Source organism: Delphinus delphis, chromosome 13 (assembly GCF_949987515.2).
Source record: "Delphinus delphis chromosome 13, mDelDel1.2, whole genome shotgun sequence".
In the NCBI taxonomy this organism is placed as follows: domain Eukaryota; kingdom Metazoa; phylum Chordata; class Mammalia; order Artiodactyla; family Delphinidae; genus Delphinus; species Delphinus delphis.
Window position 1 is genome coordinate 24945456 of NC_082695.1, and position 18514 is coordinate 24963969.

At 43.7% G+C, this 18514-nt stretch overlaps 1 protein-coding gene across 2 annotated transcripts in view; it reads left to right on the forward strand.

Annotated features, from left to right (window-relative positions):
• SPECC1L (sperm antigen with calponin homology and coiled-coil domains 1 like) overlaps nt 1-18514 on the forward strand; it is a 122691-nt gene that overhangs the window by 73190 nt on the left and 30987 nt on the right. For both annotated transcript variants that reach the window (XM_060028433.1, XM_060028434.1), the window contains 3 exons: nt 7074-7157; nt 9604-9760; nt 11921-12023. In XM_060028433.1, coding sequence (XP_059884416.1) covers nt 7074-7157; nt 9604-9760; nt 11921-12023 — 344 coding nt within the window. The remainder of the gene's footprint in view (nt 1-7073; nt 7158-9603; nt 9761-11920; nt 12024-18514) is intronic.

The following is an 18514-nucleotide window of genomic DNA, read 5'->3' on the forward strand; positions in this document are numbered from 1 at the left end:
AGTTCATCTTTTTTAAATGTGTTTCAAGGTAAGTTGCAGTCAGTACCTTGTTGCAATAAGCATGCATTGCACTATTTGTTTAAGGTGTTCTGTCTGTCTCTCAACTCTTTGTTTTGAGATAAGTTTAGACTTGCAGAAGAGTTACAGAAGTATTGGACTTCTCTTAAATCCTTCACGCACGGACTTCCCTGGCGGTCCAGTGGTTAAGACTCCACACTTCCATTGCAGGGGGCACAGGTTCGATCCCTGGTCAGGGAACTAAGATCCCACAAGGCCAAAAAAAAAAAAAAAAAATCCTTCACCCAGCTTCCCTTATGTGGACAAACTACATAACCATAGAACAGTTATCAAAAGTAGGAAAGCAAGGGCTTCCCTGGTGGCACAGTGGTTGAGAGTCCGCCTGCCGATGCAGGGGACATGGGTTCATGCCCCGGTCCGGGAAGATCCCACATGCCATGGAGCGGCTAGGCCCGTGAGCCGTGGCCGCTGAGCCTGCATGTCCGGAGCCTGTGCTCCGCAATGGGAGAGGCCACAACAGTGAGACGCCCGTGTACAGCAAAAAAAAAAAAAAAAAAAAGTAGGAAAGCAATATTGTGGAAATGTTATTAACTGAAGTGCAGTCTCTGAATCTCACCGACTGTTCCACTGCTGTCCCTTTTCTGTTCCAGGATCAAACACAGGACCCCAGTTTGCACTGAGTTGTCTTACCTCCTTGAGTCTCCACCGTTCTGCAGCAGCTTGTCCCTCTCCCTGTCTTTTAGAACCTTGACACTTTAAAGAGTACTGGTCAGTTATTTTTTAGAATGTCTCTCAAGATGGGCTTGTCTGATGTTTTCTCCTGCTTAGGCTGAGGTTACGTACTGCTGGGAAGGGCAGCACAAGGTGATGTGTCTGTCTACGTGCATCACGTCAGGGGCACGTGATGTTGATGTGTCCTGTTACTGGTGATGTGACCTGGATCACTTGATTGAAGCGGTTGTCTGCTAGTGAATAATAAATATCCTATTCCTGCTTAAACTTCCTCTCACTGATTTTAGCATCTGTTTGTGCATTTTGCCTGCAGCAGTTAGTACTGTGCTCTAGCGGTGATTTTCTGTTTCCTCATTCTTCCTGTAAGGAATCATTTGTGTTATATTATTGTACTTATTGTTATATTTATAGCCCTTATTTGTATTAGTATGGACTCGTGGATATTTATTTTATTCTTTCGGTTAGTCTATTACTATTATTTATTTTGCTGCTCATGTTATTCCAACGTTGATCATTGGGAGCTCTTTTCATCCCCCACCCCACCAAAGTGCCAAAGCACTTTCTTTCTTTGGGGCACCACAGATGATCCAGGCTTGTTTTTTCCCCTGCACTAGCTGTGGAATCAGTAGTATTTAGAAAACGAGATCTGGGTGCGAGGCGTACCCATTACTACTGAGGTTTCACCTCCTCCAGCTCCTCTCTGGACAGAGCCAGGAAGACTGTATGTATGTGCACCAGCCCATACGTACACACGTGATGATTATTTCTCTATCAAAAATCATGAGTTTATACATGTACAGTAGTTTCAAAATTGCTAAACCGTACCCTGTGAGAAGCAAATGTACCAGAGTGCAGTGTTTGTGTACAGTTCTTTTTTTTTTTTTTTTTTTTTTTTTTTGCGGTACGCAGGCCTCTCACTGTTGTGGCCTCTCCCATTGCGGAGCGCAGGCTCCGGACGCGCAGGCTCAGCGGCCATGGCTCACGGGCCCAGCTGCTCCGCGGCATGTGGGATCTTCCCGGACCGGGGCACGAACCCGTGTCCCCTGCATCGGCAGGCAGACTCTCAACCACCGCGCCACCAGGGAAACCCTGTACAGTTCTTTTTGTGTTTAGCCTGAGAGTCTCCACTCGAAACAACATTCTTCTCACAGTTACTTAGGTCAGCTCCTTTTTTCACCTCTCTCTCATTGTGGTTAGGTCATGCTTTTGTAATACAGTTAGATTAGTTTTATCACAGTTTGCATTTCATTCCCCCCCACCCACAATTCCGGTTGATTTTTTTTTTAAGTATATGCATAAAATTCATTCTCTGTTTGCTGCATTGTAGGATGTTTGGCAGCATCCCTGGCCTCTACCCACTAGCTGGTAAGGTCCTAGTAGCACCCCACCCCCCTAGTTGTGACAACCAAAAATGCCTCAAGACCTTGGTATGTTGGCAAAACTGCCCCAGTTGAGAACCAGAGATGTGGTTCTCACAGTTTTATTTGTCTAATTTCAGCAGAGAGGTGGAAACTATAAGTGAAAATCAAATAGGAAATTGTAACTGTTGCATGTTGTCTGCTATTTCCACCAAGGCTTTAACATAATTAATCATAGTTATTTTAAGTGACCTGTCAGATAGTTGCGGCATCTGTGCCATGTCCAAGTCTGGTTTATTGATTACTTGCTGTCTTGATGCAGTGAGCTGGATGTATTGTTTTTTCTTGCTTTTTGTATATTTTATAATTGTTGAAAGCTGGGAATCTTGTGTAGGACAGCAGTTTTATGCCTTGACATGGGCACCTCTTTCCTTCTAGGTGTTTAATGTCGGAGTTTGAGTTAATCTGCTCAGGAGCTGGGCTGGGTTTGAGTTTTGTTGTTGCTGTGATGTCCTCAGTGCACAGCAGTCTTCCAGTTGCTCTGGTGATACTTTGTGTTTAGAGTGGGGCGGGTGCTCCAGAGGATTTTTCTGTGTCTGCCCTAATTTCAGCTTTAGGCTGTCTTTTGCATTGCGTCTCAGGAAGGGCATGTCTCATACTGTCTCAGCAGTTTCAGCTGAGATTTCCTATTCATTTGTTGAGAACATATTTTCCTTTATAATGTTGAACATATTTGCAGTAGCTGCTTTAAATGCTTTTCTGCTAATTCCAACATATAAGTCATCTTTGGGTGGGTTTCCATTTCTTTTTTGAGTATGAGTCACTTTTTCTTTTTCTTTGTATGTCTAGTAATTTTGGATTGTATTCTGGGCAGTGTGAATCACACATTGTAGAGATTCTGAATTCTGTCTTGTTCCTCTGCAGAAAATTGGTTTTTGTTAGCAAGCAGTTAACTTGGTTCACCTCAAACTCTAACCTCTTTCCTTCAGTTGAAATAACTGTTCAGCTATTTTTCCTTAATTCAACTCCTTGGAATCTGAGTGCTTGTGGATTTCAGAGGTCAGTGGGATACGAGCAGAGTTTATATACAAAATTTGTGATTCTTTCCTTTCTGGTATTTCCCCAACCCCCTTGCTTTCCAGCAGCTTTGGTTGTCCTGAGGTATCTCCTCTGCTTCTTTGAGGCAATGATAAGACCCTGGGTTTTCTACCAAATTTCAGCTGCCCTGTATGGCCTCAGGTGGGGCCTACACTCACACCTATAGTCATAAAACTAGGAAACTCACCCAGTGCCAGTTCCTTCCAAATGCAGATTTCTTTCATTTTCTGCCTGCTTTTAGTTTCTCTTCAGTGCTTTTAAGTAGTTGATGTTTGTATGTTTTCAAGATGTAACAGTTATTTTCAGCAGGAACATTAGTGTGTTTGGAACTACTCCTCAATGAGCAGCAGTTGGGTATTTAGGCTCCTATTTTTATTTTTTTTAAGAGTCTTTTTTTTTTTTTAAATTTTTTATTGGCCACACCACGCAGCTTGCAGGATCTTAGTTCCCCGACCGGGGGTCAAACCCATGCACCTTGTGGTGGAAGCTCAGAGTCCTAACCACTGGACCGCCAGGGAAATCCTTAGGCTCCTCTTTTTATTTTTATTTATTTATTTATTTATAAAAGATTTTTTGATGTGGACCATTTTTAAAGTCTTTATTTGTTACAATATTGCTTCCGTTTTATGCTTTGGTTTTTTGGCCCCGAGACATGTGGAATTTTAGCTCCCCAACCAGGGATCAAACCTGCACTCCACATCTTTCCCTGGATATCTTATCGGGTCCTCAAATTGCATGTGTCCTCATCTCTTTCCCTCCCAGAGTCCTCTTCTTCTCTCTTATCTCTGTATGTGGAACCTCCTTTCTATCTCCACCATTTCTAGGTGGTCAGCAAGTCTGTTGATTCTGCCTCATTGAAGAGCCCTTGAATCTGTGTACTTCTCCCATCTCCCCTGGTACCACCTGGGTCCAGGCTCTCTGCTCTCTGCTCTGGGTATAACTCATCACCCTGCATGCACTGTTGCCCTCCCACCCCTGCAGCTGGAAGGATGTCCACCCGAGACACCATCACTGGCTCCATGTTGCCAGTGGGTGAAGGCCACACTCTTCAGCCTGGCCTGCTTTGGCCTTCCAGCCTCGCCAGCCCTCACAGCACTGCTGTCCTAGATTTCCTTTGGTGTCTGCTGAACACTGTGCTGGGAACACGCTCTCCTTTGCCTGTATAAAAGCTATTAATTATCCTTCTAGTCTTAACTGAGATGTCGTTTCCCGAGGAGGCCTTTCCGGACCTCCTCTCAAGAGCAGGTCACGTCCCCTGCTGTGTTCCCAGAGCCCCTTGTACTGCTTCTTTCCTGCATCCCTCACGCGCAGAGATTTTTTAAATGTCTGGCTTCCGCTGTAGACTCTGAGTTCCAGGAGGGCAAGTTGCTGCCTTCTTTCCTCCTTTCTCTGACCTTTGCATCATGCCCAGTGCCTGGCAAGTCATGGACACCCAAGTGGTTTTTGTTTAATGAATGGATTAAAGACAAGAATAGCTCCATATGGCAATAGAGTAGACCTGATTACTGTAACGTCAGCTCTCTTCTGCCTGCCACATCTGATTGTGACACACTAATCTTATTTCCCAAAGAGGGATTCTCCGGCAGTTTGACGTGAAGCTGTAATCTAGCCGCTGCTGCAGCAGCAGAGGGGCCTGTGCTCGTTCCGTGGCTGGTGTCGCAAGCAGCAGTGAGAACACCACCCGGAGCGGCAGGCAGCGCTGTGCCCATTGGAAGGTGCCTCCGAACAGTGCCTTTTTGTACCTTCTCAGAAGGGCAGCGTTGGCCTGTGCCAGGGACTGTCTACTGAGTTGAGACGGATTTGGATCCTTAGACATGTAGTGAGAGCAGGCTGCACTGGGTGGGCGGCAGGTCTGTGCACCGTGCCTCAGTCGCGCACCTTCCATGTGCCCAGTGGCAGAGATGGAGATGGGGTGCCTCCCGCTTGCTCTCGGCTGGCACCCTCCTTGTTCTGACCCGTGTGTCTCTATAATCTGTCCTCACTTTCCTCATGTGCTGTGTTCTTTGGGAGATGAAGGCTTCAGGGGCATGACCAGTCTCGTAACTGTGAAGTGGACATTTGGACTAAATTTAAAATGTTGACTCCTATTTCCTACTCTTGCCATGTTCCACGAACTTTGCTTTGTCTGTCAGTCTTTGTACATAATGTGCTCTTCCTGTGAAGACAAGTGCAAGCACCACAGAGTTCAGAATTTTGACCGATGCTTGCTGGTGGGCTTTGCACCGAGGCTTTGTTGGTTCAGGATAAGAAAGGCGTAGTGGCTGTGGGCTGTGTGAGTCCTGTCTTCTGGATCCTCCCTCCAGAGTGCTGTGAGATCACAACCACATAGTCCTCACACGCTTAGAAAACACATTTGGCATGAAAGATGTGCTCTCCTTGAAAGATACTGTGATAGGCCATTACTTTTGATATCATGATATTCTGAGAGGGAGTAGTTTTTAAATTGTTAATTCTTAAAACGAAGTGCTGATGGGGCTGTTTGACTGGTGTCTGGTTGATCCCGCCTTTCCCCGTCCAGTGTGTTTGTTCTCAGACAGGACTAACTGTCTTCACTTAGCCCAGCCCCATCACATGTCCCTGACACACCGGACCAGGCGGGACACATCCAGCCTTCCTTGCTTGTTGTCCTGGCCTGGTGACAGCCTCGCTGGGCTTGTCACCGAGGTCAGAGGCGGGCCAGCCTGTGTCTGGGGCACCCATTGTGGGGAGCAGGTGCTGAGGAAGGGGTGTCAGACTGGGCCCAAAGGCTGGTGAATTTGGCCGGGCTGAGGGGGCAAGGGAACCAGTGTGCCAGGGCTCAGGGAACTTCAGAGACTCCAACCCAGCCTGTGTTCAGCGAGAACAGGTGGAGCTGTGCCCTTGACGGGGAAGCAGGATCTGGTTGTGTCCCTCCTGAGGGTCCTCGCTGCCCTCAGACTGAAGTCCACATGCCAGGCAGTGAGGCTCTTGTCAGTTAGCCACATCCCCGCTTTAGAGCTATCCGCCTGCTGCCCTCTCTGTTCCCCCCCTGCCCTGTGGTTCAGCCATGCTGGGATTTATTGTCCTCTAACTTGAATGTCCTTCTACCTCTGCTCTGAATGTCATCTGGCTGAATACTGTTCCCCAGCCCTGTTCTCCATTAGTGAAGCCAGCCGTCTGACAGACTAATTCATGTCATTATGCTGCTGAAGGCTTCCTGATGCCTGAAGTCGAAGCAAATGGCTTCTACCTCTGTGGCTTGATAGATCTTTTTATTTATTTATTTATTTGGTTGGTTGAACCGGGTCTTAGTTGCAGCTTGCCGGCTCCTTAGTTGTGAACTCTTAGTTGCGGCATGCAAGTGGGATCTAGTTCCCGGGCCAAGGATCGAACCTGGGCCCCTTGCATTGGGAGTGCAGAGTCTTAACCACTGTGCCACCAGGGAAATCCCTCTTTGTGGCTTCATAGTGCTTTATCATTCTCTTATTCCAGTTTCCATCCTGACTTGTCTCTGGTTGTAGACACGTATGGCTCCTCCACTAACTGTAGGCACACAGGGCAAGGCTTTGATTTAGTTTGTACTTTTAGACCTAGATGCAGTGGGGGATCTTGGAATTTTGGTTGAATTGCATCAGAGGTAAGTAGCAGTCGGTGGTTTAGAAGTGTTCATCTGTGTTGCATGTCTCATCCCTAGAAATAAAAGTTGAATGAGATGTTTTCCCTTGGTCCTTGTCTATGGGAGTTGTTTTGTATAGGGGACTCTGTGGGGAGCCGTTGAGGTGCCCTGGATGGGAAGGAGGGACAGACGAGCCTCAGGGGCAAAGGGAGCAAAACTCACCTTCCTGCTGCCTTTGCCTCTTGAAATTCAGGGTCAGGTCTCTTTACTGTGACACTTTCCACCCTGTGCAGAGCATCTACTAAGAACATCTTCAACCAGCCGACCTGCTTCTCTGCCGAGAGTACCTGCCATGGAAAGTGCCAAGACCATCTCAGGTAATACTTTTTATCTGAAATTTCTTTTAAAAAGATTCTTCCAGAAGTTTTAGTGATGGTACCGAGTACTTTCTCTTTAGGTTTATTTAACCTTACTTGCCTCTTTAGTTGATTGTTTTTCACTCTGAATTTCCCCTATTGTATCTTACACATTTCATAGAAATCACATTTCGTGGCCCTGATTTCAAAAATAAAAAATAAAAGCTAGATAGTTCCATTCACTTAACAAGTATTCATTAAGTGCCTAGAGTGGGTTAGAAGATATACTGAAAATATAGGTTCATACAAAGTTGGGTAGCTGTGAAAGGTTAAAATATGTATCACAAGATGTGTCATGACTGTTTTTGAAGGGTTATTTCAGAGCACACCAAAAATTCTCCAGAAGCCAGATTTTTCCAGTGTTATAGCCATTTTACAATGATGAATTTGATGGACTTACTTTTTCGGTCTCCTAGAGCTAACTCTTCAGTTTATCAGTGTTCATATTATTTTCCCCTTGTGGCCTTTTTTTAACCCTTAATAGCTCAACTAGAAATTGGACCAGGAAAGGAGAGATTCCTATAACCCTGCCTCCTATGGTTAATGTCCCACTTGTATGTGGATTTAAGTTAGTACAGTTTTTGTACATCTTAGCTGGGTCTTTAAATCAGTGGGAAGTCCAGCCAAAATCACCACCCCCCAAAGCCCAGATCCAGAGCCTTTTCCTGTAACAGAGTTCTTCTGATTCTTCTCAGTCTGTTTCCTCTGTTTGATATAAAATTATCAAAGGTGTTCTCATCCAATTTCCTAGCATACCACTTAAAAGAAACTGCCGATTTAAGGCATACAGAGATGTGACATTGAAAGGAAAAGGCAGAATAATTATAAAATTATGTCAAATATGCAAGTGGATCATTCTGATAAGATCTTGTAATAGGAGAAAGCATGTCTCCTCTCGATCTTTAAACACACCTCTTAGCTTTTGCCGAGTTATAGTCTGCTGTGGCCATCCTAAAATCATCAGGAGAAGTTTAGCCAATGAAAGAGTGCAGTTCCAGTCATCCGGGGGAAATTACTGGTGTTTGGCATGATTGCATTACAGCCAGCCCGGGATGATGCAGTAATGGCTCCCTCGCTTCCAGCATCATCTGAGGTGAGAGACTCTGAGGTCAGGAGCCTAGTCTCGCATCTCACGTCATCGTGGCCAGAAAGCCGCTTCTGTTGTGGCTCCGTTTTCAAGGGCTGCAATGGCTGCTTCCACCTCCCAGTTCTCAGGACTTTCGTAATTCCAACAAGGCGTAGTGCCTTACGCTTTCAAAATAGGACTTTCCTGATTGTTCTTATCTCTCGGTAGTTGACTTGACACGACACCTTTTGCTTTTCTGTTTTGTTGATTCATGTTTTTTAAAACGTGGCTTGGGACTTCCCTGGTGGCGCAATGGTTAAGAATCTGCCTGCTAATGCAGGGGACATGGGTTCGATCCCTGTTCCGGGAAGATCCCACATGCCGTGGAGCAACTAAGCCCATGCGCCTCAACTACTGAAGCCCGCATGCCTAGAGCCCTTGCTCTGCAACAAGAGAAGCCGTTGCAATGAGAAGCCCGTGCACCACAACAAAGAGTAGTCCCCGCTCACCACAACTAGAGAGAGCCCACGCGCAGCAATGAAGACCCAAGGCAGCCAAAAAAAAAAAAAAATCTTGACCCAGAATTAAGTGTGGCCCTGTAACAAAGCATCTTTCCTTTCTGTCTCTTCAGCAGTGTTTTTGGCCACGTTCAGAAGGGTTGTGTTGATTTTGGTTGAGAGTGAATGTTGCTTTAGTTAGCCTTTGGCTTTGGTCATGTTTGTAGTTGAACGCAGGTTTGCGGGGGACTCACTGTGGGCCAGGTGGGTGCTTTGAGTGTTAAGGGTGGATGAGACACACTCCTTGCCTTCAGGGAATATGGGCATCTGTGCATATTTCAACAACTGTACCTTTTTCACAGTTTTTTTTGTTTTGTTTGTTTTAATTTATTTTTATTTTTGGCTGTGTTGGTTCTTGATTTCTGTGCGAGGGCTTTCTCTAGTTGTGGCAAGCGGGGCCCACTCTTCATTGCGGTGCACGGGCCTCTCACTATCGCGGCCTCTCTTGTTGCGGAGCACAGGCTCCAGATGTGTAGGCTCAGTAGTGGCTCACAGGCCTAGTTGCTCCGCGGCATGTGGGATCTTCCCAGACCAGGGCTCGAACGCGTGTCCTCTGCATTGGCAGGCAGATTCTCAACCACTGCACCACCAGAGAAGCCCCCTACAGTTTTTTAAAATGGCAAAAAAAAAAATCCTTTCAAGTTATCAGTAAGTTAAAGAGAATGTTAGTTTTTCCTCCTGTATGATAATTTCTGCTCTTTTGGGGACCTGCTGAAGATGTCTCAAGAACTCAGCTTAAAATGTTTTTGCTATAAATTGCATAATGGCTGTTTCTTACACTCAGTGTCCAGACGAAGCAGTGAAGAGATGAAGCGAGATGTCTCTGCACCTGAGGGCGCGTCTCCTGCCTCGCTCATGGCCATTGGTGCCACGTCGCCACAGCTGTCCCTGTCCTCCTCCCCCACGGCCTCCGTGACCCCCACCACTCGAAGCCGGATAAGGTAGAGGACAGTAGTTAGTATTGGTGCATTTCATGCCTGCCGTTCCTGGCCTTTTGAAATTAAATGATCAGGTTATAAAGTAACGGCATTCGAGCACTGATGTATTTTCATTCTTTATGTGTTGTTTAGTGTTTTCTGATCTAGCCTTCTATGCCTAGAATTGGGAAAGATGATATGAAAGTGAAAAAGTAAAGCAAAGTAAAAGAGATAATTATTTTCCCCAAGCAGCTGGTGTTTTTGTTTTTTGTGGGGTTTTTTGGTTTTGGTTTTTTCAAGTAGAGAACAGCTGAGTACAAAAGTAAGTTTAGTGAAAACGGGGTGTGGATGGAGTGTTGGGGAGGCTGGAAGAGGGGAACTCGAGCGAGGCCTTCAGGGTGGTGGACCGGGAGGAAGGTGAGCGTTACTGGCAGGGTCAGTGACTCCAGTGAGTGTGCAGGAAGGCTGAACACGAACTGAAGGAGGGATGGAAGTGGGTTTCAGAACTTTACCATACACTGACTTACAAGTTTGAGTAAAAGTGGGATATTTGGTGTCTCAAACTCAAATTATATGCTCACTTATAAAACCCAGCCTCTCAGGGACCGACCTCTTAGAAGAGTGGTCCCGTACTCAGTGCGGGTCAGGCAGGTCGGGTGCAGTGGAGAGTGCAGCTCATGCTGCCCTGGCCAAGCCCGGGGGAGCACTGTCCGCGCCGGTGGGCAGGGCCCCCACTCTTCCTGGTGCCCCACTTAGAAGTTGTGAGCCTCCACAAGGTGTCTCCTGGCCTTAGCTTCCTTATCTTACAGTGAAGATGTTACAGGAGAGCACCCTCTGCTCTAGGAGGCTCTTTGCTGCAGCTTCTCATTGTGCCCATAGACTTTACTCGTCTTTGATGCTTTTTAAGCTGTTTCTATAACAAAATGGCCTGTGTGAACTAGAGGAAACCTTTCACAAGTGATTGTAGTAGTTTTATTTTGAGCATAATAGAGGTTTTTATTTTTCTTTTGGCTTGCCCTTTTGTTTTCATTCACATATCTCACCTTTATCTTCATTCTCATTTCCTGTGATCAGTGGTGTTATAACAAACTTCTTTGAACCCTTTAAATCAGGGCAGCAATCGGTGGGCAGGTACACGAACATAAAAGTATATTTCTTCAAGACAGCAGTCTAACTGCAAGTTGAAATATTTTCATATTTTACTTTTGGTTCTAAATAAAAATTGGTGCTATTTCAGTGCACCTCTCACTTGGAAAAGCTTCAGTTCTACATGTGTGCTCTTTGATTTCCTACCATACTTTGTAGGATGAATATGGACAGAATAATAGTAAGCCACCTGTAACATCATAACCTCTAGGACAGTTACTGGACTGTTAAGTGTATGGGTCGTAGGGCTAGAATCTCCACTTGTGCAGTCATCACTAAAAATTAGACCAGGCTTTTAAGAGTGTGCTGCTTGTCAAGGAACAGGTTGTTTTACAGAGTGCTCCTTGGTATTCTGTTCTGCTTCTAGAATAGTTTCTGGAAGGAAGGATTGGGTACTGGAGGAGTGGGTTGTATGCCTCCCCTGCTCCATCGCCAGGGTGATCACAAAATCTTTTTTGATTCAGTGTCTGGTCTGGGGCAGGATATTTATTCTGCCTCCAAGGCAGTTGACAGTGCCCTAAAGTACCCTCCATATAATTTTAAGAAATGAGTAAGGTATAGCCATTGATTTTTTTTCCCCCCCAAGCTTCTGTAGTTGGTCTGTCCTGTAGTAAACTCTGAAGTTCCTTGAGAGGCAGGGTCTCTGTGTTGCTCACTGCACCCTGCCCAGCACATGCACATGGCCTGGCACAGTGGTGCTGTGCCAAGAGAGGGTCCTTCCTTTCTTCCCTAAGTGAAAATGAGGAACCCAAGATGCAGTGGTGCTGAATCTTTGCCAGTTTCCGTGTGGGTAATGAGTAGAGCCCCCTACAGATGGCAGAGCCCCCTACAGATGGCAGAGCCCCCTGATGGTGGTGGGTCTGTGGGACCCATAAAAACTGACAGGAAAAATCCAACGGGTGAAGGTACATCTTGCCATTGGATGCCTCTGAGTGTGCGTTTGTTCTGTTCAAATGTTCTGTTGTGTTGAATTTCTGGTTTAGAAGGGTGCTCAAATAAGAAATATTTCAACTTGGGTTCCTTATTTTCACTTATCAGGGAAGAAAGGAAGGACCCTCTCTCGGCATTGGCGAGAGAATATGGAGGATCCAAGAGGAACGCCTTGCTGAAGTGGTGTCAGAAGAAAACCGAAGGCTATCAGGTAGCCCCGTGGTTCTTTTGTCCCAGGGGAGCAGCTGCCACGCCAGGTGTTGACGGCGCAACTCACCTGAGCAGTGACGAGTCCTGCACTGGATTCCAAGTCTACCCTGAACATGGCAGAGTATCCCTTGGATGAAATAAGTTTCCTACCTTTCCAGAGTAGCTAACCTTTACAGTACTCTTGTTCAGCTGTTGTAGCACTTTATCATTTAAGTCCCAGTTAATTGCTTTTGTTAAGGCCTCATCTGGACTAAGAGTGAAAATATATTTATTTTACTTTAAATTAAGATTTTACTTATCATTGATATGTTTAAAGTTTTCTCTTAGCTTTTTCCCCTTCCCACTGGGCTGTCTTTGTGCCCTGTCATTTCACATCTGGACTGTTTTATAGCCTCTCCTTTCTTGCCCTGTCAGTCTCTCTCTCTTTTTTTTATTAACCTTTTTTTAAAAACTGAAGTGTAGTTAATTTATGATGTGTTAGTTTCAGGTATATAACAAAGTGATTCATTTATACATAAATATATTTCTATTCTTTTTCAGATTCTTTTCTATTATAGGTCACTACAAGACATTGAATATGGTTCCCCTTGCTATGTAGCAGGACCTTGTTGTTTATCTATTTTATATATAGTAGTTAGTAACTGCTAATCCCAAACTCCTAATTTATACCCCCCCAACACACACACACAGACAGTATCCCCTCTGGTAACAGTAAGTTTGTTTTTCTGTCTGTGAGTCTGTTTCTGTTTTGTAAATAAGTTCATTTGTATCATTTTTTTAGATTCCACACATAAGTGATATCATATGATACTTGTCTCTGACGTACTTCACTTAATATGATAATCTCTATGTCCATGTTGCTGCAAATAGCATTATTTCATTCTTTTTTATGGCTGAGTAGTATTCTATCATATATATGTACTGCATCGTTATCCATTCATCTGTTGATGGACATTTAGGTTGCTTCCATGACATTATGCTAAATGAAATGGGCCATACACAGAAGTACAAATATTTTAGGATTCCACTTATATGAACTCCGTAGAATAGTCACATTCATCAAGACTGAAAGTAGAATGGTGGTTGCCAGGGGCTGGGGGCAGGGGGTAATGGGGATTTATTGTTTAAAGGGTACAGAGTTACAGTTTGCAAGATGAAGAAAGTTCTGGAAATGGATTCTGGTGATGGTTATACAACCATGTGAATGTACTTAATGCCACTGAACTGTACACTTATAAAATAATTGCTTAGGCCAAAAAAAAAAAAAAAAGTAAATGATAGGGATATAGCTAGATAGAAAAACCTAGCAAGGACATAGAAGATTTGAACCATATACTATATACATGAACTATATACTAATTAGACCTGTGAGACATCTGTTGAACACTCTATCCAACAACAGCAAAGTATGTATTCTTCTCAGGTGCACGTAGAACATTCAGGATAGGCTGTATGTTGAGTAATAAAACAAATCTTCATCAATTTTAAAAGATTGAAATTGCACAAAGTATCTTTTCTGATCACAATGGAGTGAAATTAGAAATTAATAACTGAAGGAAAATTCACAACATAACATAACAAAACTATGGGAGGTGCTGAAAAGCAGCTCTCAGGGAAATTTATAGCTGTGAACACCTATCTTTATAAAGAAGAATCTCAGGACTTCCCTCGCGGTCCAGTGGTTAAGACCCCGCTCTTCCAATGCAGGGGGTGTGGGTTTGATCCCTGGTCGGGGTACTAAGATCCCACATGCTGTGTGGTGTGGCCAAAAGATTAAAAAAAAAAGAAGAAGAAGAAGAAGAAAAATCTCAAATCAATGATCTAACCGTCAACCTGAAGAAAGTAGAAAAAGAAGAGCAGACTAAGCCTAAAGCAGTCAGAGGAAGGAAGTAATAAAGGTCAGAGCAGAAATAAAGGAGATAGAAGAATCAGTAGAGAACATCAGTGACACCAGAAGTTTGTTCTTTGAAAAGATCAGCAAATCTACAGATCTTTACCTAGATTGACAAAGGAAAAAAAAAAGAGGAGACTAAAATTACTAGAATCAGGAATAAAGGAGAGGACATTACTAATGACCTTAGAGAAATGAAAGGGATTAAAAGGGAATACTGTGAACAGTATACCAACAAATTGTTTAACGTAGATGAATTTGACAAATACCTCAAAATACACAAACTATAAAAATTAACTCAAGGACCTGCCTGGTGGCACAGTAGTTAAGAATCCGCGTGCCAATGCAGGGGACACGGGTTCGAGCCCTGGTCCGGAAGATCCCATGTGCCGTGGAGCAACTAAGCCCGTGCGCCACAACTACTGAGCCCATGCACCACAACTACTGAGCCCACGCGCCGCAACTACTGAAGCCCGCGTGCCTAGAGCCCGTGCTCCGCAACGAGAGAAGCCACTGAAATGAGAAAACGGCGCACCACAACGAAGGTAGCCCCCACTTGCCGCAACTAGAGAAAGCACGTGCGCAGCAACGAAGACCCAATACAGCCAAAAATATTAATAAATTAATTTTAAAAAATTAACTCAAGAAGAAAGAAAATCTGGGACTTCCCTGGTGGTCCAGTGGTTAAAGACTTCACCTTCCAGCGCAGGGGGTACGGTTTTGATCCCTGATCAGGGAGCTAAGATCCCATATGCCTCGCCACCAAAAAAACAAAACATAAAACAGAAGCAATATTGTAACCAAAAAATTCAATAAAGACTTTAAAAATGGTCCACATCAAAATATATATATATATTTTAAAAAAAGAAAGAAAGAAAATCTGAGTAGACGTATAGCAACTAAAGAAACAGAATTAGTGATCAAAAAGCTTTCAACAAAGAAAAGCCCAGGGCCTGATGGCTTCACTGGTAAATTCTACCAAACGTTTAAAAGAAGAATTAACAGCAGTCTTTCTCAAACTCTTCCAAAAATAGAATAGAGAACATTGCCTAATTCATTCTGTGAGTCCAGTATTACCCTGATAACAAAGCCAGAAAAAGACATCACAAGAAAACTACAGACCAATATTTCTTATGCAAAAATCCTCAATAAAATATACGGGCAAACAGAATCCAGCAGCAAATAAAAGGAATTGTGCACCATGACCAAGTTGGATTTATCTCAGGAATGCAAAGTTGGTTCAACATATGAAAATTAAAGTAATACACCATGTTGTGGAATAAAGGGGAAAAACCACAAAATCATCTCAGTGGATGCAGAAAAAGTATTTGACAAAATTCAAAACCCATTCATGATAAAAAAAAAAAACACTCAACAAACTAGGAATAGAAGAGAACTTTCTCAACCTGATAAAGGATATCTGTGAAAACCCACAGCTACCATCGTACTTAATGGTAAAAGACTAGGTGCTTGCCCCGCAAGATCAGGAACAGGAAAGGATGCCCACTCTCACCATTTCTATTGACATTTTATTGGAAGTTCTCGCTAGGGCAGCTGGGCAAGAGAAAGAAAAAAAGGCATTGAAAAGGAAGAAGTAAAACTGTCTGTTTGCAGGTGACATGATTGGTATCTAGAAAACCTTCAAGAATTCACATAAAAACCTTTGGAGCTGCTAAACAAACCAGCGGAGTTACAGGATACAAGGTCAATATAAAAATCAGTTGAATTTCTCTATACCAGCAATGAAACTCTGAAAATGAAATTAAGACAACATTTCCATTTATAATAGCATCATAAAGAATAATATATCCGGGGGAATTCCCTGGTGGTCCAGTGGTTAAGACTCCTCACTTCCACTGCAGGGGGCATGGGTTTGATCCCTGGTCCCTGGTGGGGGAACTAAGATCCTGTGTTCTGCGAGGTGCGGCCAAAAATAATAACATATCCGGAAAAAAGCATGGTTCGAAAGGATACATGCACCCCAGTGTTCATTGCAGCGCTGTTTACAGTTGCTGAGACATGGAGGCAACCTAGGTGTCCATCAACAAATGAGTGGGTAAAGAAGATGTGGTACGTATGTACAATTGCATGTTACTCAGCCATTAAAAAGAGTGAAATAATGCTGTTTGCAGTAACATGGATGGACCTGGAGGTTATCATACTTAGTGAAGTAAGTCAGAGAAAGACAAATATATGGTGTCGCTTATATGTGGAATCTTAAAAAATGATACAAATGAACTTACTACAAAACAGAAACAGACTCACAGACTTAGAAAACAAACCTACGTTAACAAAACACAAACAGACTCACAGACTTAGAAAACAAACCTACGTTACCAGGGGGGAAGGGTGGGAGGGAGAGATAGACTGGGAGTTTGGGATTGACATGTAAACACTGCTATATTTAAAATAGATAACCAGCAAGGACCTACTGTATAGCACAGGGAACCCTGCTCAATATTCTGTAATAACCTAAATGGGAAAACAATTTGAAAAAGAATAGGTACATGTATATGTATAACTGAATCACTTTACACTGGAACTAACACAACATTGTTAATCAACTATACTCCAATATAAAATAAAAATTAAAAAAAAGAATAAAAGACTTAGAAATAAATTTAACCAAGGGGGTACAAGGCTTGTACACTGGAAACTACAAACATTATGAAAGAAATTAAAATCTAAGTAAATGGAAAAATCCTTTGTTCATGGATTAGAAGTTTTGATACATGCTACAACGTGGATGAATCTTAAAAATATTATGCTAAGTGAAAGATGCCAGACATAAAACTCCATCCTAAAAGACTTCAGTCCTCCATACCTGAAAGTGGGGGTAAAACTGATGCTCTCAGCTTCGCCAAGTGGCAAGAACATCAATGCCGTGGCTCCTAATTTGATCAAGGACTGAAATCTTGAGCATAAATCAGTATTGCCCAACCCTTTACATTTTTTTCTTTAACATCATTTTTTATTGGGCTATACTTCACATAAGGTACAGTTCACCCATTTAAAAATGTACATTTTAGTGTCTTCACAGAGTTGTGCAGCCATCACCACAATTAGTTTTAGAGAATTTTCATCAATCTGAAAAGAAACCTTGTACCTGTTAGCAGTCCCTCCCCATTTGCTGTAGGCAGCCACGGATCTACTTCCTGTCTCCATAGACGTGCCTGTTCTGGGCATTTCATGGCACTGGAATTACACAGCGTGTGGTCCTCTGTGGCTGCCTCTTTCATTGAGCATAATGTTTTCACGGTTCACCCATGTTGTAGCATGTTCTCCACGTGTCACTCCTTTTACGACTGAACAGTATTCCACCTTGTGGACCACCTGTTGTCATCCCATCATCTGCTGACGCCGTCTGGTCGTCGTGGCCGGTACATACGATGCTGTTGTGCACACTGCGTATGAAGGCTTTGCATGGACATAAGTAATTTTCTCACCCTCCTGGCTGTCTTTTACTTGGCTGCCAAAGTGGTTTGAAATTGTGATCTGGTTATTTCTCTTTAAGATGCTTCTCCTTTGCCATTTGGTTAAAGCCTCAAATCCTTGGTGTGGAGAACAAGACCCCTTACAGTTGATCTGGTCCCTGTGTAGTCTTATCGGCTTCTCCACAATCACACCTTGGCCACTGGTGCCCCCCCATCCTGTCACTTCACCCACTCCATCTGGGGAGTGTCTGCTCCTTCAGCTTCGAAGTCAGCATCTGTGCAATGTTGCCTTTGCCCTGCTCCACCCCCGCAAGGGTTCATCCCTAATGTGCACCCCCTCCTCCCAGAGCCCCGGGGGCCTAGTTCTTCCTTGACTTGAACCCAGTCCAGGGCAGAGTGCTTTCTGTATATCAGGGCATGTTTTTTTTTGGTGGGGGAGTGTCTTTGTGTCTGTAATTCATTTTCCCTGTGATACAGAACCCCACATGGTATATCCCAAGGATACTGAAGTTGTCAGTTTGTGTGTGTGTCTTCCTTTCTAGACTGTGAGCTCCTTAGAAGGGCCTGTCTTTGCCGCCCAGCGTCCAGCAGAAGGCCCTGTACATGGCAGAGCTGAATGACTGTCTGAACCTATATGTTGAATATCATGGGTTACCTTGGAGGTTCACTTTTAGAACAGTGGTTCACAGGCTTGTATGCAAAAACCTGTGAAGATTGTGGGAAAAGTGCAGATTCCTGAGAACCAACCCTCAAGATTTATAATTTGAGAGGTGCGTTGGGAGACTCCGGAATCTGCATTTTTACAGGCATTGCACTTGATCCATAGACCATGCTGTGAGAATCACACATAGAGTCGTGATTAAGACCTTGGACTTGAGTGTCAGGTAAGGTTTGAGTGTCAGTTCTGCCTCTTACTGTGTGACCTTTTGCAAATTACTTAGCCTCTCTGGGCCTCAGTTTCCTCCTCTGTAAAATGGAAGCTTAAGTGAGACAGTTGTGCACATTTCTAGCATATGCTATGCGTTTAATAGATTTTAAAAGCATTATTTTTCTATGTTATTGCATGTCATCTTGTAACATAAGCTTTAAATTTTCCTAGACCATTACCCTTAAATTGAGTAATTTTAGATAATTAGAAAGTACCTCCCCCTTGATTATGGAATTTTG